Source organism: Balaenoptera borealis (genome assembly GCF_965194805.1).
Source record: "Balaenoptera borealis genome assembly, chromosome: 1".
In the NCBI taxonomy this organism is placed as follows: Eukaryota; Metazoa; Chordata; class Mammalia; order Artiodactyla; family Balaenopteridae; genus Balaenoptera; species Balaenoptera borealis.
Window position 1 is genome coordinate 149,046,846 of NC_138860.1, and position 23,407 is coordinate 149,070,252.

Genomic DNA, 23,407 nt, shown 5'->3' on the forward strand with positions numbered 1-23,407 from the left:
TTAACATCTGATCTTTCAGCAGAAACTCTGCAAGCCAGAAGGGAGTGGCAGGATATACTTAAAGTGATGAAGGAGAAAAACCTACAACCAAGATTACTCTACCCAGCAAGGATCTCATTCAGATGTGATGGAGAAATTAAAACCTTTACAGACAAGCAAAAGCTGAGAGAGTTCAGCACCACCAAACCAGCTTTACAACAAATGCTAAAGGAACTTCTCTAGGCAAGAAACACAAGAGAAGGAAAACACCTACAATAACAAACCCAAAACATTTAAGAAAATGGGAATAGGAACATACATATCGATAATTACCTTGAATGTAAATGGATTAAATGCTCCCAGCAAGTGCTCTTCGTGGAACTCCATGAAATATCAAAATAAGTACCAAAGTGTATGTCAAATTAAATAGCATTGTATACTAGATATTGTGGCAAGAGCTCAGACTTAGGACCCTGAGTTTGAATCCAGGTCTGGCCAGTAGTAATAGCTCTGTGGTCTTGGGTAAGGTACTTTAATTTCCCTAAACCTGGATTTCCTCATCGGAAATATAAGAAAATAGTATACTGACTATTGTCATCATTATCATCACAACAGCTAATATTTATTTAGTGTTTAATAGCTGCCAGGTACTATTTAAAGTTCCTCACTTGGATCATCTCATTTAATCCTTAAAACAACCCTATATGCAAGGAACTATTCTTAGCTTCATTTTGTAAATGAGAAACCTGAGGCACAGAATTTAAGTGACTTGCCCCAGGACACACAACTGGCAGGTGCAGACGGAACTTTAAACCAAGGCACTCTGAGTCCCTCTGTATTAGAGTAGTGTATGTTAAGTGCTTATCAAAGTTGTTGGCACCCTCAGGATACAGGAATGATTTTTAGTATAACTGAGTGTATTAATTAGTTACGGTTCTCCAGAGAAATAGATCGATAGGATATGTATATGTAGAGAAAGAGATTTACTTTTTTTAAAATTGGTTCACATGATTGTGGTTGCTTGGTGAGTCCAAAATCTGATGGAGGATGCTGGCAGGCTGGAGACTCAGGAAAGAGAATTTGAATCCAAAGGCATCGTGCTGGAGAACTAGGAAGAGCTGATATTGCAGATGAAGTCTTAGGGCATCTGCTGGAGGAGTCCCTCTTGCTCAGGGGGTCAGCCTTTGGTTCTATTCAGGCCTTCACCTGATTGGCTGTGGTCCACCCACATTATGGAGGGCAATCTGCTTTATTCAAAAAGTCCACCAATTTAAATGTAAAGCTCATCCAAAAACACCCTTACAGAAACATCCAGAACAATGTTTGATCAAATATCTGGGCATCATGGCCCAGCCAAGTTGACACATAAAATTTACCATCACACTGAACAACAGCAGCCATCAAAAGTTTAAGAAGAAATGTATGGGGGAAAAAAATCTTAAAACTGAAAACATTTTATCCATTATCTTAATTTCGTCAGGGAATCAGGAAGAGGTTACCAATATTCTATGATAGTGACAGAATTTCTTGACCTAGCTTATGGAACATGGGTCTCTGGTGTTCAGTATCTTGCAATATTAGAGTTGGAAAGAATCTACAGTTTCCTCTACAGTTAAGTCCCCTACATACGAACCTTCAAGTTGCAAACTTTCAAAGATTCGAACGTGTGTTCGCATGTCCAATTGTGTAAGTTAGTTCATGTGTCTGGCGTACATTGTCACATGTGCGCATCCTCTACAAGTGTTTGTGCTTTTGTGAACTTTACTGTACAGTACTGTATAGAGTACAGTATCTTTATTTCAAGCCCAGGATGTCCAGAAGCAAGCGTAAAAGCAGTGGTGATATAGCTGGTACAGTACTACCCAGACATCACTGGATCGTTTTTTTAGGAGGGTAGATAGAATTGAATCCAGCAAGGAACCAGAACCTGTGCCATCAGTGGCAGGCGTGAGTGAAATTGCACCGTGACCTCCGTGTCCTGTTGCTGACAATCCTTCAGCTCTACCATCTCCCACCTCCTCTCCCTCCTCCAGTCAGTAACTCTTCTTGCCTGTTCACTCAATGCCAGGCCCTGTATGCCAGCTGTTATACTGTACTACTGTACTTTTCAAGGTATTGTACTGTAAGATTAAAAAGGTTTTCTTTATATTTTGTTTGTTTTTCATGTGTTATTTGTGTGAAAAGTATTATAAACCTATTACAGTGCAGTACTATATAGCTGATTGTGTTAGTTGGGTACCTAGGCTAACTTTGTTGGACTTAGGAACAAATTGGATTTCCAAACGCACTCTCGGCATGGAACTTGTACGTATATAGGGGACTTACTGTATTTCAGCTTCCCTCTCAAGATATTAATGCTGTCCGTGGTATGTCAGAAAGACAGCACTTGAATACCTCTAGGAGCAGGCTGCTCATGACCATGTAAAGCAGCCCCTACCACTTTTGGAAAACTTTAATGGTGGAAAGTTTTTCCTGTATAGTGAACAAAAAATATCTGCCTATAGTAACTTCCCTCGTCTTGCAAAGGTCCTTAGAGTGCATCTGTACTTTTTGCTGTATGAATCCTCTTCAGATAACTGGGGATGGCAGTCACAGTTCCTGGCATGGGGCATGCATTCTTCTGTAGAGAGCTGTGCTCTTGGTACAGGCATGGCCCTCCTAGTGCGCCTCTTCTAAATAAGAATTTTGGTTTTTTGTTAGAGCAGTATATTTTAAGTTTTTAATTCTTCAGAGTGAGTCAGTGTATCAGATTTTTGAGAATTCAGGTGCTGATAGTAGTGAGGATGTTGAAGTGGAGGAAGGGGAAAAGATATTTACACTGACTGCCTTCTGTAGGTACATGTTTGTGTGTGTGTATATACATATATATGTTGTTTTGCATAGTAATTAAGCTAATCCTTCCTATTATCCTATAAGGTAGATCTTGTTACATGTACTTTTTAAATATTTGTCTCACAAATGACTTTTAGTTATTTATTTATTGGCTGTGTTGGGTCTTCGTTTCTGTGCGAGGGCTTTCCCTAGTTGCGGCGAGCAGGGGCCACTCCTCATCGCGGTGCGCGGGCCTCTCACTGTTGCGGCCTCTCTTGCTGTGGAGCACAGGCTCCAGACGCGCAGGCTCAGTAGTTGTGGCTCACGGGCCCAGTTGCTCCGCGGCATGTGGGATCTTCCCAGACCAGGGCTCGAACCCGTGTCCCCTGCATTAGCAGGCAGATTCTCAACCACTGCACCACCAGGGAAGCCCACCTGTACTTTTTAGATAAGGAAGACTGAGATGAGTCTAGTGATTTGATGAAGCCATCCCCTAGTGGAGGGACCAGGATTTGAAACCTTTTGGTGTGTCTTCAGAACTGATGCTTTTATGTCAGGCTGAGAGTTGGGCATGGCTATGGTAAAATTGATTGATGAATGCAGAAGAGTTTGGTCTTTCGTACATCTTGATTTTCCATTAGACCCTCTCTCTTTCTCTTTCTCTTTCTCTGGGTAGCTAGAATAAGGAAATTGCTTCTGTGTTCATTATGTTTTTTATTTTAACCTCTGACAGTTACTTGCTGGACAGAAGAAAAGCTCCCCCTTCTGGACATTTGAATACTATCAGACATTCTTTGATGTAGACACTTACCAGGTTTGTAAACCAGTTTTACCTTTCTTTTGGCGTATAATGCAGACTTGTTTCTTCTATGGTTAAACAGTCGAGTGATGTGAAAGGTTTTGTATACTGGATATGGTCTTCAAAAGTAAAAGATCAATTAGCATTTGAAAATACTAAATGAAATAATAAAAAAATACTAAATAAATAATAAAAGCTCTAATCACTGAGTTTCAATTTTGCAGTGCAAACTTATTAAACTTCAAGAAAAACATCTTCAGTAGACTTACTGCTGTGCTGTTTTGCAGGTCTTTGACAGAATAAAGGGGTCTCTTTTGCCAATACCAGGAAAAAACTTTGTGAGGTTGTATATCCGCAGCAACCCAGATCTCTATGGTATGTGTAGTGCTGTTTTGATTCTTTTCCGTGTCCCAGCTAAGCTCAGGTGAGTGTGCGGGTTGCCTGGAAAGTGGGAGAAGCGCACTGCTGGTGGGGCATGCAGTGTTTTATTTGACTCTTCTGAGCTTTGGTAGCAACTGTTGCAAAGAATTTGGAGAAAATGCAATTGTATGTTCTCTTAATGCCCTGATGACAAGTAATAGTATGTCCTTTGAAAGTCTTCAAATGACATTACAAATTCAAGACAAATTAAGTCACTTGTGTAAGAGGAGATTGTTGATTTTAATTTTAGAGGATTTCGTGGTAGGGGTGAGTGTGGAGGAGCTTCTCTCACGCTTATTCATGATGTGCTGAGTTCCAGCTCTGCACAGGCTGGCTTCCCCTTGAAAGTCTGTAAGAGGATGGGCCAAGGGGTAATGTCATTCCAACCTCCGTGCTATCCGAGAAGGGGTCAGAGGTCCATCCAGTGATCCTGAAGGAAAGGGTTCCAACAAGGGTGGCCTGTGTTTGAGGGGAGAAGAGAGCCAGCGGCTCTGAGTGTTTCTGTGTGCAGGTGCTGTACGAAAGACTTGGTGCACGCGGGCACACTTAAGTCTTGCATCAACCTTTGGGTAGGTATTATTATCCCCATTTTTCAAAAGAGGAAGCTGGTGCTCGGTGGGGTTCAGTAATATATATGCTCAATCCTAAACATTAAGTTTTAGAGTGATTATACTTGTTGATTATAAAAGGAAAAGGAATTCAGGAGAATCTATTGTGTGCCAATCACTACATACACTCTTTAATCCTTTTCAACAAGGCTATGTATTAAGTGCTCTTATCCCTGTTTTCCATGTGAGAAAACTAAAACTGGGATTTGCAACATCATGGATGAACTTGGAGGGTGTTAATGCTTAGTGAAATATGTCAGACAGTGAAAGACAAATGCTGTATGATATCGCTTATATGTGGAATCTAAACACTAAAACAAACTAGTGAATCTAACAAAAAAGATACAGACTCACAGATATAGAGAACAAACTAGTAGTCACCAGTGGGTAGAGGGAAGGGAGGAGGGGCAAGATAAGGGGTAGGGGATTAAGAGGTACAAACTAGTTAAGTGTAAAATAAATAAGCTATAAGGATATACTATGCAGCACAGGGAATATAGCGAATATTTTATAATAACGATAAATGGAATGTAACCTTTAAAAATTGTGACTCACTGTGTTGTACACTTGAAACTTATGTAATATTGTAAATCAACTATACATCAGTTAAAAACTAAAAGTAGGGAATTCCCTGGTGGTCCAGTGGTTAGGACTCCGAGCTTCCACTGCAGGGGCCATGGGTTCAGTTCCTGGAACTAAGATCCCACAAGTCGCACAGCATGGCCCCCCCAAAAAAAAAGTAGAACTAGCTCCTAGTTTAGTTTTATGTAAAAGCCCCCATTTATTCTATTAGACTGGTGTTTTTAAGCTACAGAACCTTTTCATCAAATGGCACAGATGTCCAATATTTAAAACCAGTCAAAGTGGAGCAGCTCTGATGGAGGTTGAGGAAAGTCTCCCTTCCACTCAGCTTCCTCCCTCAGGGACAGACACGGAAGTTCCATCCAGATGTCCATGGAATTCCTGGAGCTCCGGTGAGCATAGTGTGAAAACCATTGCCTTGGCCCAGGCCTCTCAGCTAAAGGTTGCCAAGGTGGCATTTCTTTCTAGCTCTCTCATTCATCCTTACTTCTAGCCTGAGAACTTCTTGAGAAGCAGACTCTGTGTCTGAGGAATCCACGTCATCAGCACCTGGCAGAGGGCTTGGCGCAGAGTAGGTACTCAAACAGTTTTTGAGCGCCTTATTTTGTGCTGGAGACTGAGGATTCAAAGATAAAGTCATGATCTCCACCCCCAAGGAGAAAGAAGAGAGGGACCCAGCATTTGTTGAGCACCTAACAGGTGCCAAGCATGGAGTTCAGCACTGTTTTACTGTGTTACACTGTTTTATTTCCCACGCTCCAAGGTAGCCTTATCTTACAAAAGAGAAAAATTGAGGTTTGGGGAGGACAGCCTGCCCATAGTCACAGAGTTAGCAACAACAACAACAACAACAATAATAATAGCAAACACACATAGAATGCTTGATATATGCCAGACACTGTTATTAGGGAAGAACCTGTATTAACTCATGTAATCCTCATAATGACCCCAACTTTATGAGGTAGGTACTATTATTATCCCCATTGTATAGATGAGGACACTGTGTCGCATAGAAGTCTAGCAACTGGCCTAAGATCACGCAGCTAGTAAGTGGCGGAGGATTCAAATCAGCACCGTAGCTCATAATCCATATTCTTCATCACTGTGTTTGGCTGTCTCTCGTGACAAGGCCAGGATATGAACCCAAAGCATCCTTCTTCCCACAACACTATTAACCTCACGAGCCCATAGACCTGGTTAAAAAAAGAAGGTACAATGTCGGTAAAGTGTTTTCTAGCAGAGAGGGCTGGGCCTCGTGGGGTGGGTTGGAGGAAAGTGGTCAGGAACAAGATGACAGAAGAGCCAGTCTGCAGAATCTGAGGGAAAGACTGATGAATTTGACTACATTTAAACTAAAATTTAAAATTTCTGGGCTTCCCTGGTAGTGCAGTGGTTAAGAATCTGCCTGCCAATGCAAGGGACACGGGTTCGAGCCCTGGCCCGGGAAGATCCCACATGCCGCGGAGCAGCTAAGCCCGTGCGCCACAGCTACTGAGCCTGAGCTCTAGAGCCCGCAAGCCACAACTACTGAGCCTACCTGCCACAACTACTGAAGCCTGCGTGCCTAGGGCTCGTGCTCCGCAACAAGAGAAGCCACGACAATGAGAAGCCCGCGCACCACAGCGAAGAGTAGCCCCCGCTCACCGCAACTAGAGAAAGCCCGTGCACGGCAACGAAGACCTAACACAGCCAAAAAAATAAATAAAAATTTCTACACCACAAAATAAACCATAAGCAAGGTAAAAACTTAAAAAATAAATAAATAAACCACAGACCAGAGATAATATTTCAATGCACATAACCCACAAAGGATGCAAAGCAAGCGTACATGTAGGATGCCTACCGATTATGAGAATAAAACCAAGTATAAGTTCTGGGGGAAAATGAGCAATTCACAGAAAAGGAAACCCAAATGGCCAATAAATATATGAAAAGATATTTATCCCTACCTGAAATAAAAATTTAAACAGGATATTATTTATGTCCATTATTTTAGCAAGCATACAAATTGGCTTGTCTTCATTCATTCATTCGGTTAATTCAGCAAACACGGAACACTTACTCTTCTAGGCATTGGAGGTACAGTAGTAAATAACACAGACAAAAATCCCTGCCCTGAGGGAGTTTATAATCTAAGTTTAACAATAGACAAAGAAAATAGGTAAAATATCAATACATAGTGTGCTAGTGAGAAATGCTAAGGAGAAAATTTAAAAGCAGAGAAGAAAGACAGTAAGTGTTTGCATAGGTGGGTGGATTTGAAATTTAAAAAAAATTTAAATTTATTTGAGTAAATACCAGAAGGAATTGGGAGCAATACGTATAGGTATCTCAGGGAAGAGCATTTGAAACAGAGAGCTCAGCACGTGCAAAGGCCCTAGGGCAGGAACTTGCCTCATGTGCTCAAAGAACAGTGAAGAGTCTAGTGTGACTGGACCAAAGTGAACAAGGGTGTCTAGTGGCTGAGGTCAGAGGGACAGTGTGGAGGGGCACATCATGTAGGGTCTTGTAAGCAAGTGAAGACTTTGGCTTTTGCTTGAGTGAGATGCCATCGAAGGGTCTGAACAGAGGAATGACCTACTCTAAGTCAGCTTTTCATAAACATTGATACCAACTGTTGCCAAGGATGTGGAGCAAGGGGAACTTTTGTATAATGTGGGTGGGTAGGTAACTGGTGCCACAAATTGGAGCAGTTTGAAGATGCTCATACCCTACAACTTAGTTCTATTCCTAGATAAATAGTCTTAGAGAAACTCACATATATACAAGAAGGCATGTAGAAGAAGATTATTATTCATTGCCTCAGCATTGCTTGTAATAGCAAATATTTAGAAATGACCAAAATATTCATCAGCAGGAGAATGGATCAGTAAATTATGGTGTGTTCATATACGGAATTCTGTAGGTTTTAGAAATGAATGTGATCTATAAGCATCAACATGGATACATCTCAGAACGATAGTCAATTAAAAAAAAAAAAAAAAGCGGGCTTCCCTGGTAGCACAGTGGTTAAGAATCCACCTGCCAATGCAGGGGACATGGGTTCAAGCCCTGGTCTGGGAAGATCCCACATGCCGCAGGGCAACTAAGCCCGTGCACCACGACTACTGAGCCTGCGTGCCACAACTACTGAGCCCGTGTGCCACAACTACTGAAGCCCACACGCCTAGAGCCTGTGCTCCACAAGAGTAGCCACCACAATGAAGCCCGCGCACCGCAACGAAGAGTAGCCCCCGCTCGCCGCAACTAGAGAAAGCCCACGCGCAGCAATGAAGACCCAACGCAGCCAAAAATAAATAAATTAAAAAAAAAAAAAAACATGTTGTAGAAGGATATAAGTAGTATGACAGCATTAGAAAGATTTGAAAAAAAGGCATGATGGGTATACCAGTTTTTGTTTTATCAGTTTTGGGCTTTTCTGTATGTTAGAAATATTTTATAACATAAAATGCACAAACTAAATTAACGCTCCCTCCCACCCCACCCCATAATTAGAGTAGGAATTTGGCAGGAACGAGGAAGAGAGAAGACGGAGTGAAGCACTGTGGCAGGCCTGGTGGTTGTGTTTCTCTAGAGGCCAAGCAGGTGGTTGTGTTTCTCTAGAGGCCAGGCTTCCTGTGTGCCTGAGTGCACCAGAGGCAGCAACTGTGTCTGTCACACATCATTGTGTCCCCAGCACCAGCCCAGGGCCCAGAGGATAGTAGGTATTTAGTAAATAATGGCTGACAGGATCCGATAGTCTCTGCTTTCTAGTTACGGGTAGTATAATATCTTGACCACTTGTGGTCGCATGCTTTGGTGGTCTCAGCCCATCAACAACACATTGTCAGTTTTGTTCATTTGTTCAATAAAGCTTTTGGGGATTTTTAAATTATTGTTGTTGGTTGTAGGGGTTTTTTTGTTGTTGTTGTTAAATATTTTATGTGTTAGTCACTCAGAATAATACAGTGAACAGGACCTAATCCTTGGCTATATCAGAGCGCCTGCAGGCTAGTGAGTAAATGGCGCTCCTTGGGAAGCTGATGTTGGTGGCTCTTTGGAGCCTCCCAGTCAAGTGCTTGTGCTCCCTTTCCCACCTTAAGGAAGCAACTTGACTTCGAAAAGTGCTTGTCCATTTCTGCTAGTCATCTCCCCCAACACAATAATTTTCTTAATTTTATATGTCAAGGTGCCTGCAGTTATCCCAAAAGATATTGCAGAATATTAGTGAAATTGAAAAATGAAATTCATAAAATGTATTAAAATCTCTAAATCTAAAAATTGTATTTGTTCTAATAGTCCTTTTTCTAGATGGGGAGAAACAAAGATGGTGTTCATGAAATCAAGCGAAATGATGAAAGGGATTTACAAAGCATGGTGCACTCATCCACGTAGTGGAATTTTTTATAATCACTAAAAAAGAATTAGCTGATTTTTATGAATAGCTATAGTAGAGTCTCCAGAACATAATAAGGTGGAAATACATATGCTTGTTAGCGTTTGTATAAAGCGCGTACACACACACACACACACACACACACAAATATGCATTTGCTTATATGTGCATAGGAATCTCTGGCACGATTCACCAGGAACTGGTTACAGTGGTGAGCTCTGTGGAAGCAAAATGCATAGCTAGGGAACAGAGAGGAAAGGAATTTTACTTTTCTCTATATTCCCTTTTTGTGCCTTTTGAACACTGAACTATGTGCATGTATTACTTTTTGATTAAAAAAAGAAAGAAAAAAATAAAGACACACATACACATACACGGTGATTTGTTAGATTAAATGAACCCTTTCCTAAAGTGTTCTGCTTGCCCTACTCTTCCATTTAGACAACAAAGGACCTATCTGATTTAAAATATTTTTCTCTGGCATTAACATTTGGTACTTAAGTAAAGGAAGTAACCTTTGCTTCCTGTATCCTGATGGTGAAGGTTTAACAAAATGTCCATGAATTTTTTTGGATGATCCTCCAATAAAAGAAACTATAAGCAAATCAGTGTCTTTATTCATCTAATCATGGAAGGTGTTTTGGTCTGTGCATTTCAATCCCCCTTGTCTTTAAGGCAGCTAATTACTGAGTTGTATGTTTGACCTTTTAAAAAAGAAAATCCCCACTAAACGAGTACTGATTCCATCTAAAATTCATTTTCCCTTCCCTTTAGATTCCATCTAAAATTCATATTCACCTCACATGAATAGGGTGAGGGAGATAAGAAATTATTTTGTGAGAGCCTAAAAGCTGGTTCTTCATTTTCGTGTCTGAATTTTCTGGTTTGCTTTGCAGGCCCCTTTTGGATATGTGCCACGTTGGTCTTTGCCATAGCAATTAGTGGGAATCTTTCCAACTTCTTAATCCATCTGGGAAGGAAGACATACCATTATGTGCCCGAATTCCGAAAAGGTTGGTGAATAGCTTGACTCATTTGGAATGCTGTTAGTTGGTAACCGTGAGTTCTTTTTACCCACTGAGCTCTTAGACCCCTGTCTGTAGGTCCTGCAGCCCTTTTTTCTGTATTTAAGGGCTCAAAATTAATCATCCGTCTATATAAATCCACATAGTCTTTTTATTTTCTATTGTGGTAAAATATATATAACCTACAATGTACCATTTTAACCATTTTTAAGTGTACAGTTCAGTGGCATTAAGTATATTCAATATTGTGAATCCATATACTCTTTTGGAAAACTGTAAGGCAAGACCCCATAGCAATCGGAATTTATCCAAAGAAAAATGTACAAAATAAGTAAAAAGCAATGTGCATGAAAGTCTCCACTGTAGCATTATTTGTATTATCCAAATGTTGGAAACAGTAGGGGCATTGTTATTTAAGGCATGATGACTCAACTAGCTGGGTCTGTAGCCATTAATTATGAAGCACTTAGAGCAACATGGAAAACTCATAATCCAAGCTTAGGCCAGTGCTGTTAGCAACTTTGTTAAAGAGAAGTTTGCAAATGGTCAGGGCCTAGAAGGGAAAATGCAGAAGTGAACGTGTCCTAGTGATGGGCTTGTGGATGACATTCTTATTTTAAAACGTCCTTTCTTGTGGCAGTATTGGATAGCTGGGGAAAAAATAACAAACAGCTTTGAGGGATTTGCAGATGTCAGCCACCCCAAGTTGGAGGTGTTTGGCTCTGCAGGAGATTGGCCTCTGCCACTTTCTCCATTCTCTCCTTCCCTCCCTCCGTCCCTTCTGGCCTGCTCTCCCGTTGAAAGGCTGTATAAGAGCATGGGCTCGGGAACCAGGCCATCGGCTTCAGGCTCCAGCTCCACCATTCACTAGCTTCTACCTTGCTGGGCAAATCATTTCATCTCTCTTGGCCTCAGATTCCTTATCAGTGAAGTGGGAATAAGAATACCTATATCATAGGGCTATTGTAAGAATAAAGAAGTGATGTATGTAAAGAGGTTAGAATAGTGCCTTGTACAAAAAGAGTTCAGTAAAATTAACTATTGCTATATATGTATGTACACATATCTGTGTGTCTGTAGAGAAATGTATTTACCTGTGTGTATGTCCATGTAGCCTTCCTTTCCTCCCCTCTACCCTCCATGCCCATTTTCCCTTCTTCTCTCCTCCATTAGGGAGTCAGACCTGGATTCAGTCCCAACTCCATTTGTCAAGTAACCTTGGTTTAAGTTTAACTCAATGTTATCCATGAACTATCAATATGCCTTCAAGTAGCTCAGTGGTTAAGTAAAGAAAAACAGGTAAATGGATATTGCTGTAATAAATGGTATGTGTTAATTTCTATATCAGAAGTCTGTAGAGGTATATTGACAGAGAAGAGGAGTGAATCACCCTGCCTGAGGGTGTGGAAGCTGTGGGGGGAGGGGGGAGGGCACGGGTCGGGGGTCCTTGTCTGTTCTTATCCTGTTTGGCTGGGCATCCCAGTATCAGGGAGTCATGGGATGTATGTGCCAGTAAGATAGTCGTTGACTCGATCAATAAATATTTTTCCATTTTATGTAAAGATTATAAGTCACACGTCCAAGGTCATGTCCCGCTTCTACCACTTATTAATTATTTGACCCTAACCAAACCACTTAGCTCTCTGATCCTGTTTCCTCATCTCTAAAATAAAGATATAGATTATATGAAATAATGTGTTTATATATCAGTTAACAATATAAAGAGCTTATTCTTGATTGGGCATTTATTATTTATCAATCAGTGTTCTAAATATACCTGTTTTTACTCATTGAATTCTCCTAATAATCTTATAAGGTAGTGTACTATTATTATTCCCATTTTACAGATGAGAGGCAGGAAGGTTAAGTAATTCACCACCCAGGTCTACTCAGCTGTAAGTGGCAGAGCTAGGATTAGAGTCTGCATATACAGTCTGTAGCTCTGACTGTTGTACAGCGTTACCTCTCAGTAAAGCACTCAGTGTAATGCCTGACACCCAGTGGAGAGCTATAGTCACTGAAGCAATTCCCTTCCCCTCCCTTTAGTTATTCAAGAAAAAGGCAGTATATCAGCAAAATTACATTTGGCTTAATGCTGGAGTTCCCCATGTGAAAAAAACTGCTCTGGGAGCTGAAAATGTTTTGGACAATCACATATCTTACCCAGAGTCTGACTGTAGTTACTAGGAGTGGCTTTGTTCTTGCCAAGAGTGTTCAGTGGATTACCTGGTGACTTTCATCTGGGAAGGGCTCGTGTTGTGGACTGAGCCGATTATGATCCTCCACCCCAGAAGAGGAAGGATGAATCCTCTAGGGCGTGCTGCTGGAGGAGGGGGAGGGAGGGACAGTAAGTAATACACTGAGCCTTGCTGCTCTGAGGAGCCGCTAAGTAGCATTTCCACCACAGAGACCGAATTATTTAAAGAAGAAAGTGGAACTGGAGCCTATTCCAAGCAATTCATCGGTGAGCTGGAACTCCCTATTTCAGAGACAGAAGGAACTCTAAGTAGCACATAGAACAAGTTAATCTGTACCCAGGTCATTTTCATAAATTTGCTAAAGAAAGATGTGTTCTTCCAAGGGGATAGTTGACTTGTATTTGATTGAAATGTTCTGTGTATTTAAACACTTGCAGTGTGGCCCTCGGAAGTATTTCAGTTGCATAATTCAGTTGTTTAATACTATTAGTTGTTAGTTATTAAGTGAATTATAGAAACCATAGGAAAGACTACTGGTCATCACCACAAACACAAATGCTAAAGGGGCGTGGATTCAGCACATTTATAGAGCACCTACTGCTTGTTGGGTACTGTGCCAGGCTCAGGGGTTGAGACCAGTAAGACACGATCCCCTGATCCAGTGAGGCAGGTGGACACTCCTGCAGGAAGTAAGTCCAGCAGGTACCGGAAGTGCCGTGACAGTGCATTAAAGGCATGGTGGAATTAAAACTTGTGTCCTCTCTCCCTCAGTGTCCATCGCAGCCACAATCATCTATGCCTATGCCTGGCTGGTTCCCCTTGCACTCTGGGGTTTCCTTGTGTGGAGAAACAGTAAAGTTATGAACATCGTTTCCTATTCATTTTTGGAGATTGTGTGCGTCTATGGATATTCACTCTTCATTTATATCCCCACGGCGGTAAGTACCACACTGATTCTGAGTGAGGCCCTGTTCTTAGTGGAAAAGTCAACCAGCATCATTATTTCTAGCCTAACACTGATGTGCATCTGAAAAATACCCCTTGAATTTAGAAGTTTAGTGGGAATGGGGGCCGGGGAGCCAAGTGCCTTCCCTGGATCTTGAGCCCTTTGTTAGGAAAGCGTTCTCCTCAGTCTGCACGCTGGTGGCGTTTCTCTGGGCTGTTCCGGGAAACCCGAGTGGCAGTGAAGGCCCAGCTGTTGACAGGCTCCTGGGCCTTTATGAACACATGTGCCTGGAATGAACAAATGCCTCGCTGAATGCCTCCCCCAAACCCTCCCCGCCCTCCTTTTCTTTCAGATACTGTGGATCATCCCCCAGAAAGTGGTCCGCTGGATTCTAGTTACGATTGCCCTGGGCATCTCAGGCTCTGTCTTGGCAATGACATTTTGGCCAGCAGTTCGTGAGGACAACCGACGCATCGCATTGGCCACAATTGTGACGATTGTGTTGCTTCACATGCTGCTTTCTGTGGGCTGCCTGGTACGGTCTCATTCCGATGCTCTTCCGGTGCGCTTTAGATGCAAATGCTCAAACTGTTAGACACCACGGTTCTTTAAAAATTGGCTCCGTGAAATAAATAACGTTTTAAATAGACTGTCCTAGATGAGAAATAATAGTCATGAGAATTTGATTATAATCTCTGACTTCACCTAACTTCTGAAGTTTGGTTGAGATTTGGTGTCTGGACAGAGGAAGTAGGGGTGGATGAGTGTCTACGTATAGAGCTGGGGGGCGGAGGGTCCGGGCGGCGGGTGTTCCACCTCTGGATGCTTTTACTGGTTTTCTGCACAGACTCAGAAAGAGTTTTGAAATTCAGCGTTTCATAGGTAGAAAGCTCGGGAATGAAGTCAAAATAGGAAAAAGTTATCTTTAAGATGAACAACATTTAAAACAATGTTTGAAGTAACGTGTTTAGGTATCTTTTTAGGGAAAGCATGTGCTTTTGAGTCAGACAGGCCCAGATTGAAGACCAGCTGTGTCACTCACTGGCTGTATGAGCTTGGGCAGGGAACCTAACTTCTCTGAATCTGAATTTCTTAATCTGTAACATGGGTATAATAGTTCTTGCCACAGAGGGTTGTTCTGAGGATAAAATAAAATAATACGTATAAAGCACTTAACATGGAATTTGTCCCATAAATGCCCATAAATTAGATCCCTTTCCTTTGATCCTAAGGAGACATGTTCTTTGTAATTTCTGTACACATTGTGTGTAAAAATTGCTGCCCATGGCCTTAACAAGGCCTGGTATAGGTTTTTTAAAAAATCCAAATGCAAGAATGTTAAGGTCATGGCTGCCCGCAGGAAGGTGTTCACACAGCACATGGCCAGACCCTTGGTCAGGCTTTGCAGTTACAGGAGTAAAGATTTCTTTGGCACTGTTTGATCTTGAATATTTTCTGTAGACAACCATGGTCTCATGAAGTGCTTTAATAAGATCCCAAAACTTTATCATTGAACAAGCCTCACAAAAAGTGCCAAGTTCTCGGTTGACATGCATTTTACATATGCCTAAGCTTTAACCCCTTGAGACAGCAGAGTGACACTATTAATGTCTGGCACTTGGAATCTCTGGGCTGATGCCTAGAAATGCTGCTGTGACCTTCCTGTGACCCTCCTGTCTGCTGAGGAAGAATGTGCTTTGCACTGTGACTAACTCTCTCGCTATAATGCCTCTCACTGGCGTCTTCCCATCTCTCTTTTGAATTTTGTGTGTGTGTGTGTGTGTGTGTGTGTTATGTACCTTGTTAAGAAGTTAGTAAGGGGAAGGAGGCAGGAGAAAGGCATCGCCGTGTCCGGTTCTGTAAAGAGTAGAGGGGAGCAAGGCAGATGGGGCTGTGGAGCAGGGGTGTTGTTATTAACACGTTTAATTTGGTACCTGTGGCCAGGATCTTTTACCTCCTATGCCTACTCCTCCCTTTTGGGGTAAATGACACTGAAGTTAGGGTTTACCTGCCCATCTTGCTACTCAGGAACTTTCTAAAAGAGAGCATCATAATGAAGTAGAAAGAGCACTGGGCTGGGAGCTGCTTAGCATTGAGAGCCTAGGCTAGTGACTTAACTCAGAACCTGGGTTTCCTCGTCTGTCAGGGAGATTCATATTTCGTGGGCTTTTGTGAGACTCAGTGAAATGGCTGTGAAAGCCCTTCATATGCTGTGATAGTTCCTTCAGATGTAAAGAAGTTGTTAAACGAGCCCTGTGTCATCAGAAACTGCCAGGGCCACTCTGCTGCCTGTTCCTCCGAGTGCCCCAGTAAGAGCAGTCCCAGGCCACAACTCTAGGGACAGTGCCCTTGCATTGGTGCCCCTCCCTGGCATCTTCCCATCTCTCTCCTGAACTTCTTACACACGCACACACGGTTGAGAAGTTGGAGGAGAGGAGGAGGCAGGAGAAAAGACATTGCCCTGTTCAGTTTTAAGGGACTCAGAGGAGCGGGGCAGATTGGATGGTGGAGCAGGTAGCTAATCGCAGGTGTAGGACCGCTTCTTGGACGGGAGGCACAGTTTTCTTTCCTCGAGGAAGGGAACCATTTATTTAGCCAGGGGCCCACTGGGTCTGGGGTTTTGTTGTTCACACTGGAGATGGCCTCCTCCTTTCTTTTTTTTTTTTTTTTAATAAACACCCCAGCACAGTAGATTTCCCTGACCAAACTGATAAATACTTCCAAGTGGAAAACCTAGTTTTTTTTTTTTTTTTTTTAATTTTATAGCTACTTTTATTTTTATTTATTTATTTATTTATTTTGGCTGTGCTGGGTCTTCGGTTCGTGCGAGGGCTTTCTCTAGTTGCGGCAAGTGGGGGCCACTCTTCATCGTGGTGTGGGGACCGCTCTTCATCGCGGTGCGCGGGCCTTTCACTATCGCGGCCCCTCCCATTGCGGGGCACAGGCTGCAGACGCGCAGGCTCAGTAGTTGTGGCTCACGGGCCCAGCCGCTCCGTGGCATGTGGGATCTTCCCAGACCAGGGCTCGAACCCGTGTCCCCTGGATTAGCAGGCAGATTCTCAACCACTGCGCCACCAGGGAAGCCCCTCCTCCTTTCTCTTACAGAGGAGATGCACAATGCAAGAGGGCGGAAACAGACATTAGGAGACGGGTTTTAGCCTCAGCTCCATCACTCCCTGCTTTTCTGCTTATTAGTTCACCCCTCTGGACCCCCACCTCCTCACTTAGAAAAAGAAGTAAAGATGTTACCACAAGGATGAATGATATGTGCAATTCTTATCACTGGAAAGGCAGGGAGAGGAAACGGCAGGGGAGCTACTTGAGCTGAGGGGCACTGGCTGAACCAGACAGCTTGGCCTTCTCACTGTCCCCTGGGGAACACGAATTAGTGTTTTTGCCTTAGTGCAGTGAAGCATATGACAGCCCAGCACCTGCCGTGGGTCCCTCGGTGCTTGTACTTGTACACGATCTCTAAGTTGGTCCTGGAACACCTGGCAGGGAGACTAAGGAGGCACTAGAGGTTGCATCCTTGGCTGGTATGTTTGGAGATGCACAAACCTATGTTTGAGGTGGTACTGCTCCGAGTAGAGGGTCTGTGCCCTAGTGTTTGTGGAATTAATTATTTTTATTTTTTTTTCCAGTCCTTTCATTTAACAGATAAGACTTGCCCAAAGTCATAGTGCGAGTTCCTAGCAGAGCCAGGTTTAGAAGCTGGGCTTCCTGGCTTATTCCATCTGGTGAGGGTTTCCTCCAGGAACCTGGAGGATAGTTGTTGTTCTTGCATCCTGGGGGCTTCTTGGCTCAGTGCACCTGCAAGATAACTGGAGGGGCCCAACGCTAGTAATATGGCCCCTGCCCCTGCTCGGGTTAGGGACCATTCTTCTCCTTCCTCGGAAAACAGCTGCCGGAAGGGGCCTTGGGGAGGAAGGCTTTTAAAACTACTAGAATTGCCCAGGGGATGTGACAAACTAGAGGGAGTCTGCAGCTAGGAACTTTTTGAAATGGATCGTTGAAGAGTTAACTCGAAATAGGAATTATGTTGGGGGAGGCTCCAGCGTGTTGTGTTGGTGCCCCCTTCTGGCTGATAGAGAGCAGAGCTGGTGAGATGGTTCTGACTTGGTGGCTTTTTATCTTTTTTACCTTCCTGAGGCCCCGGCTCCAGGGGCGAGTCATGCGCAGGCAGTGATCCCTGATTTACTAACGGGTTCACCTGTCCTTCGAACAACCCGAGTTCAAGGCTAGTGAGATTGGCATTTTCCTGGGCTCACGTTAGGCTTCTCAGACCCCGAAACAGGTGGGAAGATCCTCCCTGATGTTTTTCCATCTTCCACCTCCTTCTGATTTTTGATAGTTAAATTGTAGATGGTGAGTGGAAGCACTTATCAAACCTTTCATTTCCAAGTTGAAGAATTAAGAGGTAAAGCCTGCCGAGCACTTTCTTTGAAAGGCCTTTACGGGGAGCCGACTGGTTTGGCAGCAGTCTACCTTGGTTCAGTTCATTAAGTATTGATTGTTTACACAGTGTGCCCGGCCCCGTGTGAGGGGCTGGTGACGCAGAGACAAGAAGGACACGGTCTTTGGAGGAGAGACTGTGGTGATTAACAGCTTGAGCTTTGCAGTCGGAAAGACCAAGCATTGAGTCCTGACTGCACCACTTGCTGCCACGTGCACCTAAGCGAATGGCAGCGTGTCTGAGCCTCAGTTTCTTCATCTGTCAGACGAGGGTAATGATAACAACCTCACCAAGTTGTTATAAAGATTAAGTCATAGGTAGCAAGTGCTTAATAAATGGTAGCAAAATTTTAAAAGGCACTCTCAGTCGAGTAAGAGACAGAAACAGAGACAGTTCAGTGATGACCAGTGCAGTGGGGGAAATGTAGGGGCCACGAGAGCCCAGAGGTACTGTCAGCATGGAGTCTAGGACACGCACCTGGACCATTATTTATTAACCACCCTCATGGGTCTCCTTTTCCTGCAGGCCTACTTTTTTGATGCACCAGAGATGGACCATCTCCCAACAAGCACAGCTGCTCCAAACCAAACAGTTGCAGCAGCCAAGTCCAGCTAAAGGGGAAAGTGAGAGATTATCTTTTCATCTTCTCGCTATGAGGTACAGTAAAAATGGGCGGGGGCATCAGTCCTGTTGCTGTTAGCATCAAGCACTGAGAGGGCCAGGCCCTTCTATCTGTCTGCATGATTCAGTGTGGTGTGTGTGCACACGCATGTCCCTGTGTGTGTCCCTCTTGCTGAGGCTTCAGTTGGGAAGTAGACTCATCTGGCTTTATACATTTGGGAAACACAAGCTCTCAGATTCTTCTGTAAGAGGAGTTCCTGCCTTTTGGCCCCAGCATCCCCTCTCCTCTGCTCCCTGTCCCCTTCCCAGCAGCACAGCATGGGTTTGTTCCATTTGATCACAGTCTAGTGGTTTTCTCCAGTTTCTCTGTGACATCTCAGGCTGGCCTCAGACCCTGAGTGTGACCGCTCTCGAATTACTCATGCAGTTCTCCGAAGCTTACCAGTTCTCACGCCCAGTTTGTTCTTGGGCCTCTTTGATGATTCCACTGTTGGTGGTTAGCTCAGAGGGTCAGAGTACAGGAAAAAGACCCTGTTCCTCCATGGCTGATCTGTCGCCTCCCCGTTCTACCTCCTCCGTGTTCTGAGCCTGCAGCCATGCTGAGCTCCTTGCCATCTCCAGAACACATCCTGCCTTTGCGCTTGCTGATCCAGTTGTCTGAAATGTTCCTTCCCTTCCAGCAGTCATCACTTCATCACTTACCTGTGAACCCATTACACCCTATATTATACATCACTTTATTAGTGGTGCTCGAAACACCAATCACTCACTGTCAGTGTGTCCACCTGCTTATCCATTTGTTCACGCATTTATTCATCCATTTGTCCTCCATGTACTAGGGTGTCTCCCCATAAGAACAAGGAATGGGTATTTCTCTGTTTCTTCGTTGCCTACCACATGCCATGGTATACAGTGGGTGCTCAGTAAATGTTTGTGGAATGAATGAATGAAGCCACACTCTGCACATGATCTCGCTGTGGGCCAAGAACCTTTACTCTATGTTGTAATCATGGGCTGACCTTTCTGCCCAAGCTGCTATCTCCCAGAGCAACAGGGTGTGGTGCAATGACCAGGGCCTTTAGAGTCAAACAGAATGAAAATCCCTGCCCTACCATGTACTAGCAATGTGCCTGGGGCAAGGGGCTGACTCTCTCTGAGCCTCAGCTAACTTACTATGAAATAAAGATGATACAGTCTACAGGCATACCTCGGAGATATTGTGGGTTCGGTTCCAGACCACCACAGTAAAGTGAGTATTGCAGAAAAGCAAGTCACATGAATTTTCTGGTTTCCTAGTACATATACAAGTTATATTTACACTATGCTGTAGCCTATTAAGTATGCAACAGCATTATGTCTAGAAAAGCAATGCACATACCTTAATTAAAAAGTATCAATACTTCATTTCTTAAAAAAATGCTAACCATCATCTGAGCCTTCAGTGAGTCCTAGTAGTAGTAACATCAGAGATCACTGATCAGAGATCACCATAACAAATCGGATAATAATGAAAAAGTTTGAAATATTTCAAGAATTACCAAAATGTGACACAGAGATGAATGCTCATGAGAAACTGGTGCCAATAGACTCGCTCAATGTGGAGTTGCCACAAACCTTCAATTTGTAGAAAACAACAATATCTGCAAAGTGTAATAAAGTGAAGAACAATGAAGTGAGGTATGTGTGTGTTTATATTATAAGATTGTAGTGAAAGTAGAGATCATGTTTATAAAAGCTCCTGGCACATAGTTGGTGCTCAGTAATAGAATCAAGCTGCTGCCCTTCTGAAAGGGGTTAGTAATCTGTGCTGGAATTTGGTGGTTCTTACTGACTTTACTGTCACCCTTTATTTCCTTTTTGTAAAACAAATGGAGATTTTCCCTCTTCGTTGAGGAATTTAGGTCGCCGACCCTGCAAGGTGACAAGATGTGATTGGTCAAACAGAGGCCTCTCCAGTTGCCTTGTTGGTGCGACAGTCATCCTGGCCAATGGCGTGACGAGGAAACCGCTGTAAATGTCAGAGCCTGATTTCCCCGCTTCCTCTCTTCACATTGTAGGTGATGCTAGAATCAAAGAAGGTCAGAGCCCTTGGAGATGGGATGTGCTTCCCTCCTCTTTTTACAGTAAGGAAGCTGAGGCCGAGAGAGGACAGTGCCCTGCCCAAGGCCAGGTTTGGTAGCAATCTAACGTGTATATCACATTCTATGTTACAAAATACTGTCCAGGTCACTCTCATTGGCCGCTCTTACTAGCCTTGTTGTCCCCATTATATGGATGAGGAAGCTGGGCTTTAGTAAGTCTGAGTCGACTAAGATCACCCCTCTCTTAGAGGCAGAGCTGGGAATCAAACCCAGGTCTTAGGGAACCAGTTCCTGAGGTTTTTTCCACTTTCCCACTTTTTAGGCTGATGTTCTTTTTACCACGAAAACTTGCAGTCTCCCCTGCTGACCTTTGGCTCTTTTGGGGGTGGGGAATGCCTACTTTGCTAATCTAGAGGTCTCCACACTACTTTGATTGCACAACCTGTCAGTTAAGAATTTGAGGACAGTATTAATTATCTATTTCTGCCTAACAATATTGCCACAAACCTAGCAGCTCAAAAAACACACATTCATTATCTCACTGTCTCTGTGAGTCAGGAATCCGGGCGTAGCTTTGCTTAGTTCTCTCCTTCTCCTTCTCCTTGCTTAGTACTCTCACAAGGCTGCACTCAAACTGTTGCCTGCGCCGGGGTCTCGGCTGAAAACTGGGCTGGGGAAGGATCTTCTTCCAAGCTCACATAGTTCTTGTCAGGATTCAGTTCCTTGCGGCCTGCCAGACCAATGGCCTCCTTGCTGATGGTCAGCTGGAAGCTGCCCTCAGTTCCTTGCCACATAGGCCCCTCCATGTGAGGACTTTTACTTCATCAAAGCCACAAATGGAGATAATCAAGAGAGACTCTGTTAGGAAGATGCAAGTTACCGTCTATGTAATGTAATCACAGAAATGACCTCCATCACCTTTGCCGTATTCTTTGGATTAGAGGCAAGTTGCAAGTCTTGCCCACACTCCAGGGGACAGGACACATCAGGGCATAAATACCTGGAGGCAAGGATCATTAGAGGCCATTTTTATTTTTTAATTTAATTTAATTTTTCAGCTTTATTGAGGATGAACTGACAAAATTGTAAGATATTTAAAGTGCACATTGTGATGATTTGCTATACATATACATCATATGGAGGCCATTTTAGAGTCTCTCTGCCACAAGCACACACCTTTAGTGACACGTTTATATTTGAAGCATTTACAAAGACTGTTGTCAATCCATATAGTAACTATTAAAGCTTAATTCCTTATTTTTTGATGAAAAATAAATATTGATAGAAGTTCTAATATTTTGCTTCCACTACCTCAGTGGGTTGTTTTTGGAGCCCACTGCCTTAGAATGAGCACGTGGTAGGTTGTTTGCATTACTGTTGAATTGCCTGCACACTTGTCCAGCTCATCCTGCAAATGGACTCCATTGACTGTTAGCAGAGAAGGCCCCAGAGCAGGATGGATCTTCATCTGAGGTCCATGGGGAAGGGACTCTTATTTCACTTGGACTCCCTGGTCTTGGCCTAATACCCGCCTAGCACAGACAGGGCGAGTGCTTCGTTAATTGAGTGGGTGGAGGTGACTTTGTAAGATTCAGGCAAGAGTCAGGATGTGGGCTTTTACCAGAAGTGCCTTGGCTCACTGAGTCCTGGATCATAATTTACTTTCTCTCTCAATGTTTATTTGAGGCCACTTTGTGGCCTCTGTGAGCTGGGCACTGGGGACCTGCAAAATCAGATAGAGTCTGCCTCAAGGCGCCTTGGTCCATGGGTAAAACAGTTCACCAGATAAGGACCAGGCGGTGGGCCAGGCTGTGTGAGAAGTGCCATGGCCAAGTTGTGAGTTGATGGGCACTGTGGGAGCACAGAAACACTGACTCATTTGGCCTGGGGGAAGGCTTCACAGAGGGGGTCTTGCGTGAGCAGAAAGCAATTAGTTACCCATTTTTCTGAAAAGAGTAGTCAACTTCCCGTGGCTTTTGGGAAAGTGAAGACATAGGCTGTTCATTGAGACACAGTGATGCACTGTGGGCTCACATCACCTAGAACAAGAAAACCTGAGCTCAGCTGCAGAGGGACAGAGGTGGAGGACACAGTGGCCACAGCTGCCTGGCTCTCTGCCTTGCCTCAGAATACCTGACATCAACCTGGAGAGGGGCTCTCTCAGCCTGCTCCTGGGCTGAGACTTCATACATACGGTTCTTTCCATACATTTTGGTTATGAAGTCTCCAGACCAAGTGTCCCAGGTGCTATACACCTTCAGAGAGTCAGAAGCTGGCATGTTGGAAGATCCTGGCCCTTAGGGCCCTTGCAGACCTCCCATCCTGATTTACACAGATTTGGTACCTATGGGCTTTGCTCAGATCTATAAACTTGGGTGTCAGTGTCTCCATTGGGGTGTCAAGTCTCTAAATGAGATAGTGACCAACAGTTTCTTTGGACCCTCCCTGGCAGAAGCATCAATCGCTTTGCCAATGAGAGGGCTGTCGAGAGCCCTGAGCGCTGCAGATT

At 43.6% G+C, this 23,407-nt stretch overlaps 1 protein-coding gene across 7 annotated transcripts in view; it reads left to right on the forward strand.

Moving 5' to 3' along the window:
- The window catches only part of YIPF1 (Yip1 domain family member 1), a 36,117-nt gene that overhangs the window by 6,807 nt on the left and 5,903 nt on the right, over window positions 1-23,407 (forward strand). For 6 of the 7 annotated variants that reach the window (XR_014235373.1, XM_082358962.1, XM_082358961.1 and 3 more), the window contains 6 exons: window positions 3,524-3,604; window positions 3,877-3,964; window positions 10,471-10,587; window positions 13,569-13,735; window positions 14,096-14,278; window positions 18,722-18,853. Coding sequence is in view for 6 of the 7 variants with exons in the window: in XM_082358962.1 (XP_082215088.1) it covers window positions 3,524-3,604; window positions 3,877-3,964; window positions 10,471-10,587; window positions 13,569-13,735; window positions 14,096-14,278; window positions 18,722-18,811 (726 nt within the window). In the remaining variant the exon portion in view is untranslated. Of the gene's footprint in view, window positions 1-3,523; window positions 3,605-3,876; window positions 3,965-10,470; window positions 10,588-13,568; window positions 13,736-14,095; window positions 14,279-18,721; window positions 18,854-20,874; window positions 20,988-23,407 lie in introns of those variants that run through there. The other variant, XM_082358965.1, reaches the window with a different exon arrangement.